The 14827-nt window shown below is 43.2% G+C and overlaps 1 protein-coding gene across 10 annotated transcripts in view; it reads right to left on the bottom strand.

Annotated features, from left to right (window-relative positions):
• KMT2C (lysine methyltransferase 2C) overlaps nt 1-14827 on the bottom strand; it is a 264118-nt gene that overhangs the window by 38001 nt on the left and 211290 nt on the right. For all 10 annotated transcript variants that reach the window (XM_060782601.2, XM_060782604.2, XM_060782602.2 and 7 more), the window contains 4 exons: nt 12506-12584; nt 10335-10398; nt 3918-4150; nt 1215-2912 (listed from right to left, as the gene is read on the bottom strand). In XM_060782601.2, coding sequence (XP_060638584.2) covers nt 1215-2912; nt 3918-4150; nt 10335-10398; nt 12506-12584 — 2074 coding nt within the window. The remainder of the gene's footprint in view (nt 1-1214; nt 2913-3917; nt 4151-10334; nt 10399-12505; nt 12585-14827) is intronic.

Raw genomic sequence — 14827 nt, 5'->3', positions numbered from 1 at the left:
CCAACCTCTCCTTGTTTTCTTTTATTGTAACCAAATTGGACTGAGTCTGCATCTACGCTGTAGGATTAATGCAGTTTGGCACCACTTTAACTACCCTGGCCCCATGATATGGAATCCTGGGAGTTGTAGTTTGGTGAGGCACCACCACTCTTGGGCAGGGAAGGACCTTGAAAAACTATAGCTATTATAATTCCATAACACTGAGTCATAGCCATTGAAGTGGTATCAAACTGCATTAATCCTGCAATGTAGATGCACCATGAATTAGCTATATAACACATACATATCTTCATTGTTAATACAATTGCATATCCATATGAAGTCTGGGAACATATTGCCCGTAGAAATTAGAGTCTTAGTGTGTACAGCAGGGGTCCACAAACTTCTTAAACAGAGGGCCAGGTGACAGTCACTCAAACTGTTGAAGGGCCAGATTATAATTTGAAAAAAAACATATATGAATTCCTATGCACACTGCTCATATCTTATTTGTAGTGCAAAAAACACTTAAAACAATACAATCATTGAAATGAAGAACTATTTTAACAAATATAAATTTATTAGTATTTCAATGTGAAGTGTGGTTCTGCTTTTGGCTGATGAGATAGGATTGTTGTTGTTGTGTGCTTTCAAGTCATTTCAGACTTAGGTTGACCCTGAGCGAGGGCTGGGTAAATGACCTTGGAGGGCCGTATCCAGCCCCCCAGGCCTTAGTTTGAGGACCCCTGGTGTAGAGATTAGACCAAGGGCCCTTCCACACAGCCATATAATCCATAATAGCAAGGCAGCTAATCCACAATATCTGCTTTGAACTGGGTTATCTGAGTCCACACTGCCATATATCTCAGTTCAAAGCTGAAAATGTGGAATTTTATTCAGCTATGTGGAAAAGGTCTTAGATACTGGCTTCTAGAATCACAGAATCATAGAATCAAAGAGTTGGAAGAGACCTCATGGGCCACCCAGTCCAACCCCCTGCCAAGAAGCAGGAATATTGCATTCAAATCACCCCTGACAGATGGCCATCCAGCCCTTGTTTAAAAGCTTCCAAAGAAGGAGCCTCCACCACACTCTGGGGCAGAGAGTTCCACTGCTGAATGGCTCTCACAGTCAGGAAGTTCTTCCTCATGTTCTTTATCACTATAATATATTACAAAGCTATACAATGTCCAATACGGAATCTCATGCCAATTTATATGTTTTAGAATACTTACCATACCACCTTCAGCTGGGTCTCGTTTCTCTACGAATTTGTTCTCTTCAGCACCCTCTTCTGAGGGGAAAGTGCTATCTGATTTTGGGCTGATAGAAGCAGTAGATTTTCTGTTCCGAAGCAAGTGTTTTAGGAGTTCGTTCCCTGATTCCCCTTTTGCGGCTGGGCCGCTTGCATCTTGCCCCTGGTTCTGTGAAGAAGGTGTAGACTGGGTTGCAGCTTTATCCTCTTCCACTTTAATGCTGCTTTGACCTTCTGTCTTCAGCTTGGGTTGACCAGGGCACTGATCTCCTTCTGTATCTTCTTGGGTGATTTCCTGAGCGCCCTCAGAAGCATCTGCCTTGACCGTGTCCGTCTCTGGCTTCGTGCTTGATGGCTCGGGCAATTTGTTTTGTGACAAATCACTACTAGAGAGCTGGCCTTTGAGTTCTAAGGAAGACTGGCTCTCCACAGCATTTGGAGTCGATGAGCCTGGCACCTCTTCTGCTTCCACTTCTGTCGGGTGGGAGGCATGTTCTCCAGGTGTGCTAACTGCTGGGGTGGAGACAGCATCTGAAACAAGTGGAGTCGGTGGTGCAGTTATATCTGAATGAGGTGTAGACGGAGTCTTTACTGATTCCGTGTCATCCTCTTTCTTCTTTTTCCTTGTTCTTTTCTTCTTGCCCTTCTCCTCTGGAATGATATCCGAATACAACTGAATGAGAGACTGACTTGTTTCAGGAAAGTTTGGGCCGTGGGGCATGCTGGTGTCCTGGCCACAGGGAGGACCATTGCCGGCTGCTAGAGGAACTGCAGGCAGACCACCGGCAAACTGAGGTCTAACCTGGCACTGTGTAAAGTTGGCTCCCGAGACGTTCCCGAGAGACTGCTTAACAGAGTGGAAAGTGGGGCTTCCATCTGGAACTGGCGCTGGATCAGGTCCAAAAGGGGAAGATCCCATTGGCTGCTGCTCACTACACTGCGGAAAGTTGGCAGCAGGCGGCGAGTTCAAAGGCCCTTGCTGGATAAGAGCTCCCATCTGCTGTTGATGCTGCGGGGATTGCGGAAGAGACTGCGAAGGCCGCATGAAATTACAAGGCAGATCGGAATTGAAGTACGGCATCTGAGACAAGGAAGGTCTGGCGTTTAATTCTGAGCCCGCTGCACCGTGTTGCTCCATCTCCATCCTCTGCTGCAAAGCTCTCTGCCGGTCCACTTCCTGCATAAGTTGAATGCGTTGTCTTTCCTGTTGCTCTCGCAAGCGCTCTTTTCGCTCTCGTTCTTGAAAGCTTTCACTAAACGGGTTGTTATCGTCAAACTCCACCCGTGGCGGGGGTCCTGACTGCACGCTGGAGGTGGGAGCCGGCACAGAAGCGGGCGGCACAGAATTGACAGGCAGCGGTGTCATTGGAGGGGGCATCCTTGGTGCATTGTGTGGGATGTGCATTTGTGCAGCACTGGGAGGCTGCCATCCAGGCAAGCCTGGCATCCTTGGCGGAGTGGGTTGGCCAGGAACGACAACCGCATGCTGCTGGTGCTGAAGTTGTTGTGGGACTACTGGGAAATTCTGTTGACCCATTGAGGGCGGCGATGCTCCTGGGACCATTGGGGGCTGAGAAGGAAGGCCCGGCATCATAGCATGGGGACCCATCCCACATTGTTGCTGCTTAATGCGATATTCTTCAATAAGCTCTGTGTGTTCTTTTTGTTGCTTTCGTATCTGCAAGGCAAGCATGTAATTAAGAGTCCCGTAACTGCACCTTTTCAAGCCAGAAAAAAAGACAATCCTAAATGCATCCATTATTGAAAGCAAGTATTAGTTTAACCTTTCTTTGAGTGAAGAGCAAAGACCATTAATTTCTCTGAAATGCACATTCACCCTGTTTTCTGTCAGAAATATTAAATATTAACTAGCTATTTTAATAATAAGAATTTGAGTCAAGCATCCTCTTTTTCTTTGCCTTCTTCTTTCTTCCTTCTCTACCTGTTTTCTCTCTCGCTTCCTTTGCTCTTTGGTTCCATCCTTCCTTGTCTCTTTCCTTCTTTCCTTCCCTCCCTTTTTCTCTCTTTTGTTCCTTCTCTCCTTCCTTCCCTCTTTCATTTTTTTATTTCCTTCTCTCCTTCCTTCCTTCCTTCCTTCCTTCCTTCCTTCCTTCCTTCCTTCTCTACCCTTCTTTCTTTCCTTCTTTCTCTCCTTCCCTCCTTCTTTCCCTTATTCTTTCCCTCTTTCCCTCCCTCCTTTTCTCCTTCCTTCATTTGCTACCTTTCTTTCCTTCCTTCTCTCCCTCCTTCCCGTGTATGTGTTTTGTGTGTATATATGCGTATATGTGTATATGTGTGTGTTTGTGTATATATATGTGGTTTTGCACATGCATTGTAACGTATTTTTTTGTTTTTTAGCTTTTTAAGTCCCTTCCACTGTGTTTTTAAGGGTTTTTATGAGTGATGGTCACTCACTGCCTGATAAGTGTCTTGTGTCCAAATTTGGTGTCAATTCATTCAGTGGTTTTTGAGTTATGTTAATCCCACAAATGAACATTACATTTTTATTTATATAGATTTAATCTCGGGATATACCCTCACAAGATTCCTTGATAAAAAATATATGTAATAAAACTTAGTCAAGAACTTAAGAGTTACTTTTTTGACACATACAATTTAAATTATGCATACTAAGTTATTTCAATATGCTTTCTTCCCCATGCCCCTCTTCACAAACCTTTACCTGTTCAAGCTGTTTTTGAACCATACTCTGCTGCTCAGTGACATGCTTGAGCTGCTCTGCATCTTCTTCTGGGAATTCTCGGCCAGCTTTCTTTGCCGTGCGCTGTTTTGCAGAGAGTGCTTTCTTTGATTTTCTATGTGCACCGATTTGCTCTTCAAGGAATTTTTGCTGCATCTGAAGAAGCTGCTGTGTTTCTTGCAGCCATTCTTCATATTGCTTTCTATGTGAATCATCTGAGGAGAAATCAAAAAACCAATATTTTTTCGAAGGATTCAACTTTTAAAGGAAGGTCTTTAGTTTTCGAGTGTGCGGTTGTTCCATAGGGAAAGGGAAAGGTTTCCTCTTGACATTAAATCTAGTCATGTCTGACTCTGGAGGGTGGTGCTCATCTCCATTTCTAAGCCGAAGAGCCAGCGTTGTCTGTAGACACCTCCTAGGCCATCTGGCCAGCATGACTGTATGGAGCACCATTATCTTCCTGATGAAGCAGTACCTATTGATCTACTCACATTTGCGTGTTTTTGAACTGACAGGTTGGCAGAAGCTGGGACTAACAGTGGGAGCTCACTCCATTCACTGGATTCAAACCACCAACCTTTTGATCAGCAAGTTCAGCATCTCAGCGGTTTAACCCGCTGCGCCACTAGAGGGCCCAATTGTTCGATACAAGGTACATAGATTTTTTATCAGACCTATGTGAACTTTTACAAAACTGGGTTTCAAACTGTCTTCAAACATAAGATCCTCTTTCATGCAAGTACTCCCTCTTCCACCTCAAACACATTATCATTTCCCACTTGAATTTTTAAAAAAACAGAATGTGAAACATCAAGCAAAAGATGAATGAATAAATGTGTCACATTCAAGGCAGAACTGAAGACCACCCTTTTATTAGCTTAATAAATGATTCATGACACACTTTTGAAATTGAGAATGATTATTCAGTTTATATAGAACAAATATGTATATCAATATAATGCTAAAGATGGCTTTTGCAAGTGTTGATCATTGAAAGATGTTTCTATAATTTAAAAGGAATTGTCCATATATCAGAATGTTGCAATTATTCTCTTAACTTGGAGTGACAAGAAAAAATGTCACTAACTGAAAAATGGAATTTATTATAAATTTATTGTAAGCTGTTATACAGCTACTTATTTATGTTTTGATCAAATGCTGGAATAATACAAAAAAATTGTCAAGAGATTTTTCAATAAGTAAATGGTGACCCCATGAAATAATAATAATAATAATAATAATAATAATAATAATGACAACAGCAACTTCATTTATATTCCCCAGAGGAACTATGGGCAGATTCCAATCACAAAAAGGCTAAACATAACAGCCAATACACATATAGTACAAATATTGAACTACACAGCATATAAAAGCAAATTACAATTTAGCCATTAAAATTAAATTTAAACGTAACCTATTATATCAAACATAAAACAAAAAGTCAAACAGAAGCATCAATTTCCCAGAGGCAAAAGAGTTCCTTGGGGACATATAAGCTGATAATTAGTCAAGATGTCAACTGAGCTAGCGGGCCATCAGGACCCAGATACGGACGACAAATGTTACTCAGAGGTATAATAGCAATGTCATTATCTATTCCTCCTCCTCCGCCTTGTAAGCCAGTGAGCAGAAGTATGTCTTCAGCTGTTTCTTAAAGGCGAGGAGAAAAGGGACCATCTTTAATTCCTTAGGGAAAGAGTTCCAGACGTATGGGGCGGCCACGGAGAAGGCCCTTTCTCTCGTTTCCATCAGCCGCGCTTGAAAAGGGGGCAGGACTGAGAGCAGGGTGGAGAAAGCCCTTTCTCTCATTCCCACCAGCTGTGTTTGAAAAGGGGGCAGGACCAAGAGCAGGGTCTCCTCCGGTGACCGAAGTATCAGTTAGTCTGTAGTGGGAGATACGGTTCATCAAATAGTCTGGACCACAGCCGTTTAGGGCTTTAAACGTAATGACTAGCACTTTGCATTTGGCCCGGAAGCAGACCAGCGGCCAGTGAAAGTGCTGTAACGTGGGAGTGGTTCTCTCCCTAAACAGTACTCCAGTTAGTAACCTGGCTGCTCATCCCTGGACCAGCTGAAGCTTCCGAACTATTTTCATAGAGCGTGGCAACAGTCCAAATGGGATGTGACAAAGCGTTGAGGCACAGTTAGCGCACAAGTTTTAATTGTGCAAAGGAGCTCCTGGCTACCGCCAACACCTGGGGGCACCCCCAGATTGTGAACCAGTGTCTTCAGGGAGAGTATGACCCAGGGGCGGTTCTTCCATTACGCTAAGTAAGCGGTTGCGGAATAGTTTGTTTTTCCAGGGGCGCCGAGGCGCCTCTGTAAATGCCCCTCCACAGTTGCGAGTTGCAATCTTTCTCTGTCTCCAGAGGCGGCTCAAGGCCAATTACACTTTTGCTTAGAGCGTGCGTCTTGGGGGGGCGCTCTTGAGCTCCCACACATGGCCTCCGGGGGAAACGAGAACTGACGGGGGACTCGGTGGAGAGCATGAGGAAGATCAATATGGCGCTTCCTGGCCTGGGGAGGGCTGGCGAGAGAAGGGAGCAAAGTGGGCAAAAGGAGAGCCGTGGGAGGGGCAAAGGGACAGACCCCTCTTCTGCCTGTCTTTCCCCTCCATTGGGTTCGGGAGTTGGAGTCTCAGTTTGGCCACAATCCGTGACGGTGTGGGAAACTCATTCCCATTTGGTTACTTTTCTGCAATGTTTTGGGGAGGAAAGGCTTGGAATATGGCTTCTCCTCTTCGTTCTCTTCCTCCTCCCACTACTTTGGGACGAGCAGAGATTTCTCCCTGGTGTCGCGTGGAGTCCTGAGGTGTTGGTGTGTTGCCTTCAGGGACTGAACTCTTTGTTGTTGCTCCCGCCTGCTTCTCTTTGGCTTGCAGCAAATGGTTTGCCCGAAGAGCAGGCTTCCCTTCTCTTACCTTCCCTTCTCTCTCTCTTCCCCCCGGCCTTTCCAAGAGCAGGATTCCCTTCCTTTCCTTTCCTTTCCCCTTCCTTCTCTCTCTCTCTCTCTCTCTCTTTTTTTTTTCTCTCCCCCCCCCCCATCCTTTTCAAGAGCAGGCTCCCCTTCTTTTCTCTTCCTTTCCCTTCTCCCTCCCGCGTCCTTTTCTCCCGTGGAAGGAGAGACTTTCCGTAGAGATCTTCCCCCGAAGCTCTCGAGGTTTGTAAAGCATCAGATCTGGGGAATATGGAGCGTTTCCTAGTTTCCCAAGTTTCTCCTCCTCTCCCTTTCCCTCTCCACAAGCTGTGGTTTCTGCAAAAGGCTTGAAGTCCAACCCCAGGCTTTCCAGCCAGTCCAGGATATTTAATATTGTGTGTTCATATAATATTTATAATATTATAATGTAATATAATATAATACTACTAATAATAATACAAAATAATAATTATATATTTTATAGTAAAGGTAAAGGTTTTCCCCTGACATTAAGTCCAGCGTGTCCAACTCTGGGGGTTGATGCTCATCTCCATTTCTAAGCCAAAGAGCTGGCATTGTCCATAGACACCTCCAAGGTCATGTGGGCAGCATGACTGCATGGAGCACCATTACCTTCCCACCGGAGCAGTACTATTGATCTACACACATTTGCATGTTTTCAAACTGCTAGGTTGGCAGAAGCTGGGGCTAACAGCAGAAGCTCATGCCACTCTCTGGATTCAAACCTGCGACCTTTTGGTCAACAAGCTTAGCAGCTTAGTGCTTTAACCCACTGCACCACCGGGGGCTCCCAGTAATATAAAATATAATATATTTTATATTACATTTAATATTACTAATAATATTATAATATATTGTATGCATATATATCTTGTAAGCCACTCTGAGTCCCCCTCGGGGTGAGAAGGGCAGCATATAAATGCCGTAAATAAATAAATTATATAATATAATGCCAAGTTTTCAAACTTTGATTGTGTGCATGTTTTCTTTTAAATCCAGTACAAAGGTACCCTTGGTTTGGTCTGATACCATAAATAAATAAATACCAGGGAATCCTGGAGGCACCAGGACGCTTTGGTAAAGAAGGCTAAAGATCTTAGGTGCATCAACAGTTTAGAATTAATGAAGTTAGCCCTGACATTGGCAAACTTTGGCCCTCTAGGCATTTTGGACTTCAACTCCCATCATTCCTAACAGCCTCAGGCCCCTTCCTTTCCTCCCTTTTCCTGCTTAAGCGGCTGAAGGGGAAAAGGCTGTTCAAGGACCTGAGGCTGTTAGGAATGGTGGGAGTTGAAGTCCAAAACATCCAGAGGGCCAAAACTTGTCCATGTCTGAGTTGGCACCACTTTTAAGTGCCATGGCGCAATGCTAGGGAATTCTGAGAGATGTTGGGTGCTTCCACACTGTAGAATTAATGCAGTTGAGACTCGCTTTTAATTGCCATGGCTCAATGCTAGGATTTGTGTTTTGGTGAGGCACCAGCACTTTGTTACAAGTATTGCAATCATTATGGCCATCCAAATGAGGTCCTAAGGAAGAGTCTTACCCTCTCTGTATAGGTAAGACTGTATTTTCATTGCAATTCAGAGTGCATCTCCACTGTCCAATGAATGTAGTCTGGCTGACTTTTAACAGCCATGGCTCAATACTAGGAATTTCAGTTTCTCAAGTCACTCCTGACACGTAATTTTTTTTTTGGTGAGGCAGCATTTTAGTAAGAAAGGCTAAAAACCTTGGGTGCATCTAACACTGTAAAGTTAATGCATTATGACCCCACTTTTAGGTGCCAGGAGTCAATGCTATGGAATCCTGGAGAAGTGTAGTTTAGTGGAGCACCAGCACTTACAAAGAAGGCTAAAGTATTGTAGTTTGGTGAGGGACCAAGGCATTCAGCAAGTGGCGCAGTGGGTTAAAGCACTCTGCTGGCAGGACTGAAGACCGACAGGTCGCAGGTTCAAATCTGGGGAGAGGCAGATGAGCTCCCTCTATTAGCTCCAGCTCCTCATGCGGGGACATGAGAGAAGCCTCTCACTAGGATGATAAAACATCAAATCATCCAAGCATCCCCTGGGCAACGTCCTTGCAGACGGCCAATTCTCTCACAACAGGAGCGGTTGCTCCTGACACAACAAATTTTTTTTTAAAAAGCAAGTATGGCAGGGACGTAGCAAGTATCTTTATGGCCATCCAATTGAGGTCCTTAAGTGAGTGCCTCTGTGCATGGATGAGACTATTTTTATCATAGGGGGTTGGACTGGATGGCCTATGAGGTCTTTTCCAACTCTAGGAGTCTATGAAACTGCATTAAGGTTACAGTGTATATGCACCCAGTAGGCTGGTGAGGCACTAGTCTTTGGAAAAGATGGCTCAAGACCTTACAAATCTTAAACTCTCAGGATTCCAGAGCATTGAGGCACGGCAGTTAAAGTGGTGTCAAACTGCTTTGCTTCTACAGTGTAGATGCACCCTTTGACTTTTACAAAGTGTCTGGCCTCTGTCCTCAGCCTTTTCTTGGGCAGTTTGTGAGTGCTCTTGCGTGCCTTGGTACCCTGCTTTCTTCCCCACCCCACCCTTTCTCAAGCCTTCCTTCGCCTTGTAAAACGAGGCTTTCAGGAGATGCTGCAGGTCATGCGGCTGTGTTAGTGCAAAACTGGACTTTCCAAGAAGAGAGAACCTCAGGACAAAGTCTTGGCTTTCCATTGCTCTTTGGCCTCTCCTTCACTCACAGTGGAGAGTGCATCACCAGATTTTTGGAATTGTAGTGTTACTCGCAAGAACATGACACACTCAAAACACCCCATTTCCATGAGTCATGCTAATGTTTGTATGCAAAGATATAGGCTGGCTCTACACCAGGTGTGGGTAAATTCTGGCCCTCCAGGGGTTTTGGACTTCAATTCCCACCATTCCTAACAGCCTCAGGCCCTTTCCTTTTCCCCCTCAGCCGCTTAAGCAGGAAAAGGGTGAAAGGAAGGGGCCAGAGGCTGTTAGGAATGGTGGGAGTTGAAGTCCAAAACCCCTGGAGGACCAAAATTTGTCCATGCCCATATATTTGTGTGTGTGTGTGTGCAATTGTTGTTTTTTTTTTGGGGGGGGGTGCCAAAATACTCTTTGCTTACCATTGAAAATTACCTAGGGCCGCCTCTGGTATGACCCCATCCAAAACAGGTTGCAACCCCATACCCTGACCTGTCTTCCAACTGACTAGGAGGATCTGTCTTGTCTGCATTTAGATTTAGCTTGTTAGCCCTCCTCCAGTCCATTATGGTATCCTTGGTATGTTGTCCTGGTCCTTTTCTTAGGCAAGAAACTCAGAGGTAGTTTTTGAGTTCCTCCTTTTGAAAAAAAAAAAAAAGCCTACACCCCAGATTTAGAAAAGTCTTGTGCATATTTTGAAATACAATGTACAAGTTTGGAGTATCAAGGTGAAAGATAACAAGTCATAAGAGGAATACTTACTTACAAATCCAGGGCCAAAATTGGGTGGATTTGGCCTAGACATTTGAGGGGTTAGATTTCCGTCCTTTAAAAGGGGTGGAGGATGGGGGAAAAGAGAAAGCAGAATGTATTAAAAACAATATATTTTTTCATAGTTTAATCCCGGGAGTGTCAACTCTTATAGCAAAACAGGTTTTAACTCTTGAAATGCCTCCATGCTCCACTAAGCTGCCGATAGAGTGAATACATAATATGTCTCTGGTCCCAAAGCATGCTTCCTCTAATTAAGATATTAGCTCCCCACCCAAAATAAATCTATATAAATAAAAATGCAATGTTTGTTTGTGGGATTAACATAACTCAAAAACCACTGGATGAAATGACACCAAATTTGGACACAAGACACCTAACAACCCAATGTATGTCCTTCACTCAAAAAATTGAATTTGTCATTTGGGAGTTGTAGTTGCTGGGATTTATAATTCAACTACAATCAAGGAGCATTCGGAACCCCACCAATGATAGAATTGAACCAAACTTGACACACACTTCTCCCATGACGAACAGAAAATAGTGGAAGGGTTTGGTGGGCAGTGTCCTTTGGTTTTGGAGTTGCAGTTCACCTACATCCAAAGATCACTGTGGACTCAAACAATGATGGATCTAGACCAAACTCTACATGAATACTCAATATTCTTAAATGTGAACAATGGTGGAGTTTGGGGAAAATAGAATCTTGACATTTGGGAGTTGTAGTTGCTGGGATTTATAGTTCACCTACAATCACAGAGCATTCTAAATCCCACCAACGATAGAATTGGGCCAAACCTCCCACACAGAACCCCCATGTGGGCCACAGCAACGCGTGGCAGGGGATAGCTAGTAAATAAATAAATAACAACACTTTCCACCATAAAGAAGTGTGGCTTTCATTGGTAATAGTGACAATAATCTGGTCATCTCAGCGGAAGGGCATCATTTCAGCTCATAGAGTGTTTTGAGCAATGACTTTTCCCTAGTCTTCACAATGAGTACATGAATGATTTGGGTACATAACTCAGGCTTGTCCAAAACTGTCATTATTGTATACTACATACATTATATTAAAGTACATGGCTAAATTCCTGTAGGATCACTACCGTGTGTATGTTAAGAGAAAAAGACTCACCCTTGTTAATTATAATCCACAGGCTGAGTTGTTGGAGTAATTAAGGTCAACAAGTTTTGGGCCTCTCTCGAAGGTGTATAAGTACAGAGTGTTTGTTGTATGACTTTAGGCTTACTGTATGTTTGCTCCTGAGCTTACTCGGTGTAAGCTCCTGGCTTGCAGCCTGTTAAGATGCTGGCAAGTTAGTCTTCCATGCTTGTCTCCATGAACAAGAAATGAAGATTGGGACAAGACATATTTTTTGCATTGCATGAATTAAATGCAAGGACCATACGTGAGTTTGATACTCCAGAGGAAGTGTGACCATATTATTACTAGAAAGTTTGTGTTGAAGTGACTGTTTTTTCATGAACTCTGCTGCACAAGAGTAAAATTTAAGTTTTTTTTATCTCTTCTACTTGTGTTGACCATTTTTTTGAATATACAAAGGGCTAACCTTCTGCTGGTTTGCATGCACTGTCAAACCATAACATATTATTTAGATCATGTTTCAGCTGAAGAAAATCTAAGAGCTACGTTACTGCAATTTTAAGGACAGATCTTAAGATCTACAGAGACACTCGCTGGAACACCTCAGCAAGCGAGAGTCCAAAAGTGGCAGGCTCAAACCCAGAGCCTCAATCAATGGCTGATACCCAATGAGAGACTCCCCGGTGGGCAAACAGAAAACTGGGTGACTTGGAAGACGCTGAACAGACTGCGCTCTGGCACCACGAGATGCAGAGCCAACTTTCAGAAATGGGGCTACAAAGTGGAATCCACAACTTGCGAGTGTGGAGAAGAGCAAACTACAGACCACCTGCTGCAATGCAACCTGAGCCATGCTACAAGCACAATGGAGGACCTTCTTGCGGCAACACCAGAAGCACTCCAAGTGGCCAGATACTGGTCAAAGGACATTTAATCAACTACCAAGCTTGCAAACTCTGTGTCTTTTGTATGTTTGTTTGTTTGTTCTGTCAAAAATGTAATACAACTGTTTGGTTGCCTGACACGATACATACATAAGGACAGATTAAATTACCTGCGTGATGGCCTGCTGTATTAGATTCTGGCCTTCCCCAGCTTGTGCTCCTGGCACTGCCTGGCCCATAAAGGCAAACCTAGATGAAAGTAAATGAAAAGCAACTTTTTTGAATTTGTTTCACAATTAGCTTTAACAAAGTGGCCAGAAGAGTTTGATATAAACTAATCCAAGCAATTTTGATGTTTACTTATTTCATAGATTTCCACTTATATTCAATGCCTTTCATCCCCCCCTCCCTTCTATGGTTGATTTTGATTATGTTCTAATAGTAAATAATAATAAAACTTTATTGGTACCCCACAACCATCTCCCTGAAGGGACTCGGGGTGGCTAACAATGCACTCAAGGTGCCGGGCATAATACACAATTACATATCATCAAAATAATATACAATCCAACTAAATGCTAATGATGGACGACGTCAATCGCTAAAAAAAAATAAAAAAAAATTCTAAAACACAGTTTATACCTCTGGATCATTTACTTTCTCCAAACACAAACTAAAGTGCCGAATCAAATCAAATCATTTATTTCGGTCATAGACCAGCACAGGAAATAAAAGTCACAGTTTCATACGAACTTGGTACATTTAGTATATTTAAAATCTATATATATATATATATAAATGATCTGTGCATAATGAGGTCCTTAAAAACAAAAGGATCAATGAACGAAATCACACCAAATTTGGCAACAAAACGTCTCACAACACAAGGAGTGACCATCACTCAAAAAATATGATTTTTTCATTTGGGAGTTGTAGTTGTTGGGATTTATAGTTCACCTACAATCAAAGAGCATTCTGAACTCCACCAACAATGGAATTGAACCAAACTTGGTACACAGAACTCCTATGACAAACAGAAAATACTGGAAGGGTTTGGTGGGCATTGATCTTCAGTTTTGGAATTGTAGTTCACCTCCATCCAGATAATACTGTGGACTCAAACAATGATAGATCTGGACCAAACTTGACAGGAATACTCAATATGCCCAAATGTGAACACAGATGGAGTTTGGGGAAAATAAACCTTGACATTTAGGAGTTGTAGTTACTAGGATCGATGCAATAAAAAGCATTCCGAACCCCACCAATGATGGAATTGGGCCAAACATTCCAGACAGAACCCCGATAACCAACAGAAAATACTATGTTTTCTGATGGTCTTGGGTGACCCTTCTGACACCCCCCTAGTGATCCCCCGGGTCTTGACTTTCCAGGTTCAGAAATGCTGCCTTAAGGCCATCCAGTCCAACTACCTTCACCAGGGCAAGAAAACATAATCAAAGCCCTCCTGACAAAGGGCCATCCAGCCATTCACACACACACATATATGTATATGACCGATGCAATATCATAGATTTGGAAGGGACCCTTAAAGAAGGGACAATTATATGTTGCATGTTCCAGAGTGGGCAAACCAGACAATCTCCACATCAACACTGACAAAGAAACAAGAAGAAATACTGTTTACCCACAAGCATAAAGACATTGCATATATTAGAAACCAACACTTTCTCATTACTTTATTTTCCAGCTCACCAGACTGGGACACAGCAATGCATGGCAGGGGGCGGCTAGTATAAATATAAATACTGAAGCACAATAGGGGTGAGGGAGCGGAAGGGGAAATAGGGTAAAAACATACATTGCACAGGTCTATCAGCAAATTATAGATTCAAGGAAGATGATTACTGGATAAACAGTTAACTTTTGGGACCAGTCATCATCCCCTGACGGATTTTGTATGCTGCTGCACAAAACTTTGCAACATTGTAGGTTGTAACTGAATTAGTATCTACAAGTAGCAGAGAGGTATGAAATTGTCATGAACGGCCTGGGTACTTGAATATTAGAAGTAAGATAAGCCTGGCACGGATATCCCTGTAGAATGGGCACTGGAGGAGCACATGTTCTATTGTTTCTATATGACCCGAGTCACAGGGGCAGAATCTCTCTGGGAAAGAGATCTTCAAGTACAGCTGATGGGAGAGCATGCCATCAAGCCAGGGTGAAAGCCCTTCAATGAATAGGAACCTCTGAATTCGGTAAATATGCGATAGGGGAGGCAAGTTATCTGCTGTCGTTGTTGATAAGGAAGGTTGGAACGGAGGCCAGATCTAGTTGAAAGTGCTGAATAACAATGGTTGATGTCATCACTTGACCATAGTACATTGCTCCAGGTCAAAGACCTATGTAAATAGCCATGTTTTTAGGCTCAAATTAAATGTTTGGAGATTTGGGGTTAATCTAATCTCTCTAGAGCAGGGGTCCTCAAACTTTTTAAAGAAAGGGCCAGGTCACAGTCCCTCAAAGTG

This window comes from Anolis sagrei, chromosome 6 (assembly GCF_037176765.1).
Source record: "Anolis sagrei isolate rAnoSag1 chromosome 6, rAnoSag1.mat, whole genome shotgun sequence".
In the NCBI taxonomy this organism is placed as follows: Eukaryota; Metazoa; Chordata; class Lepidosauria; order Squamata; family Dactyloidae; genus Anolis; species Anolis sagrei.
This window is presented reverse-complemented; position numbering and strand designations above follow the sequence as displayed.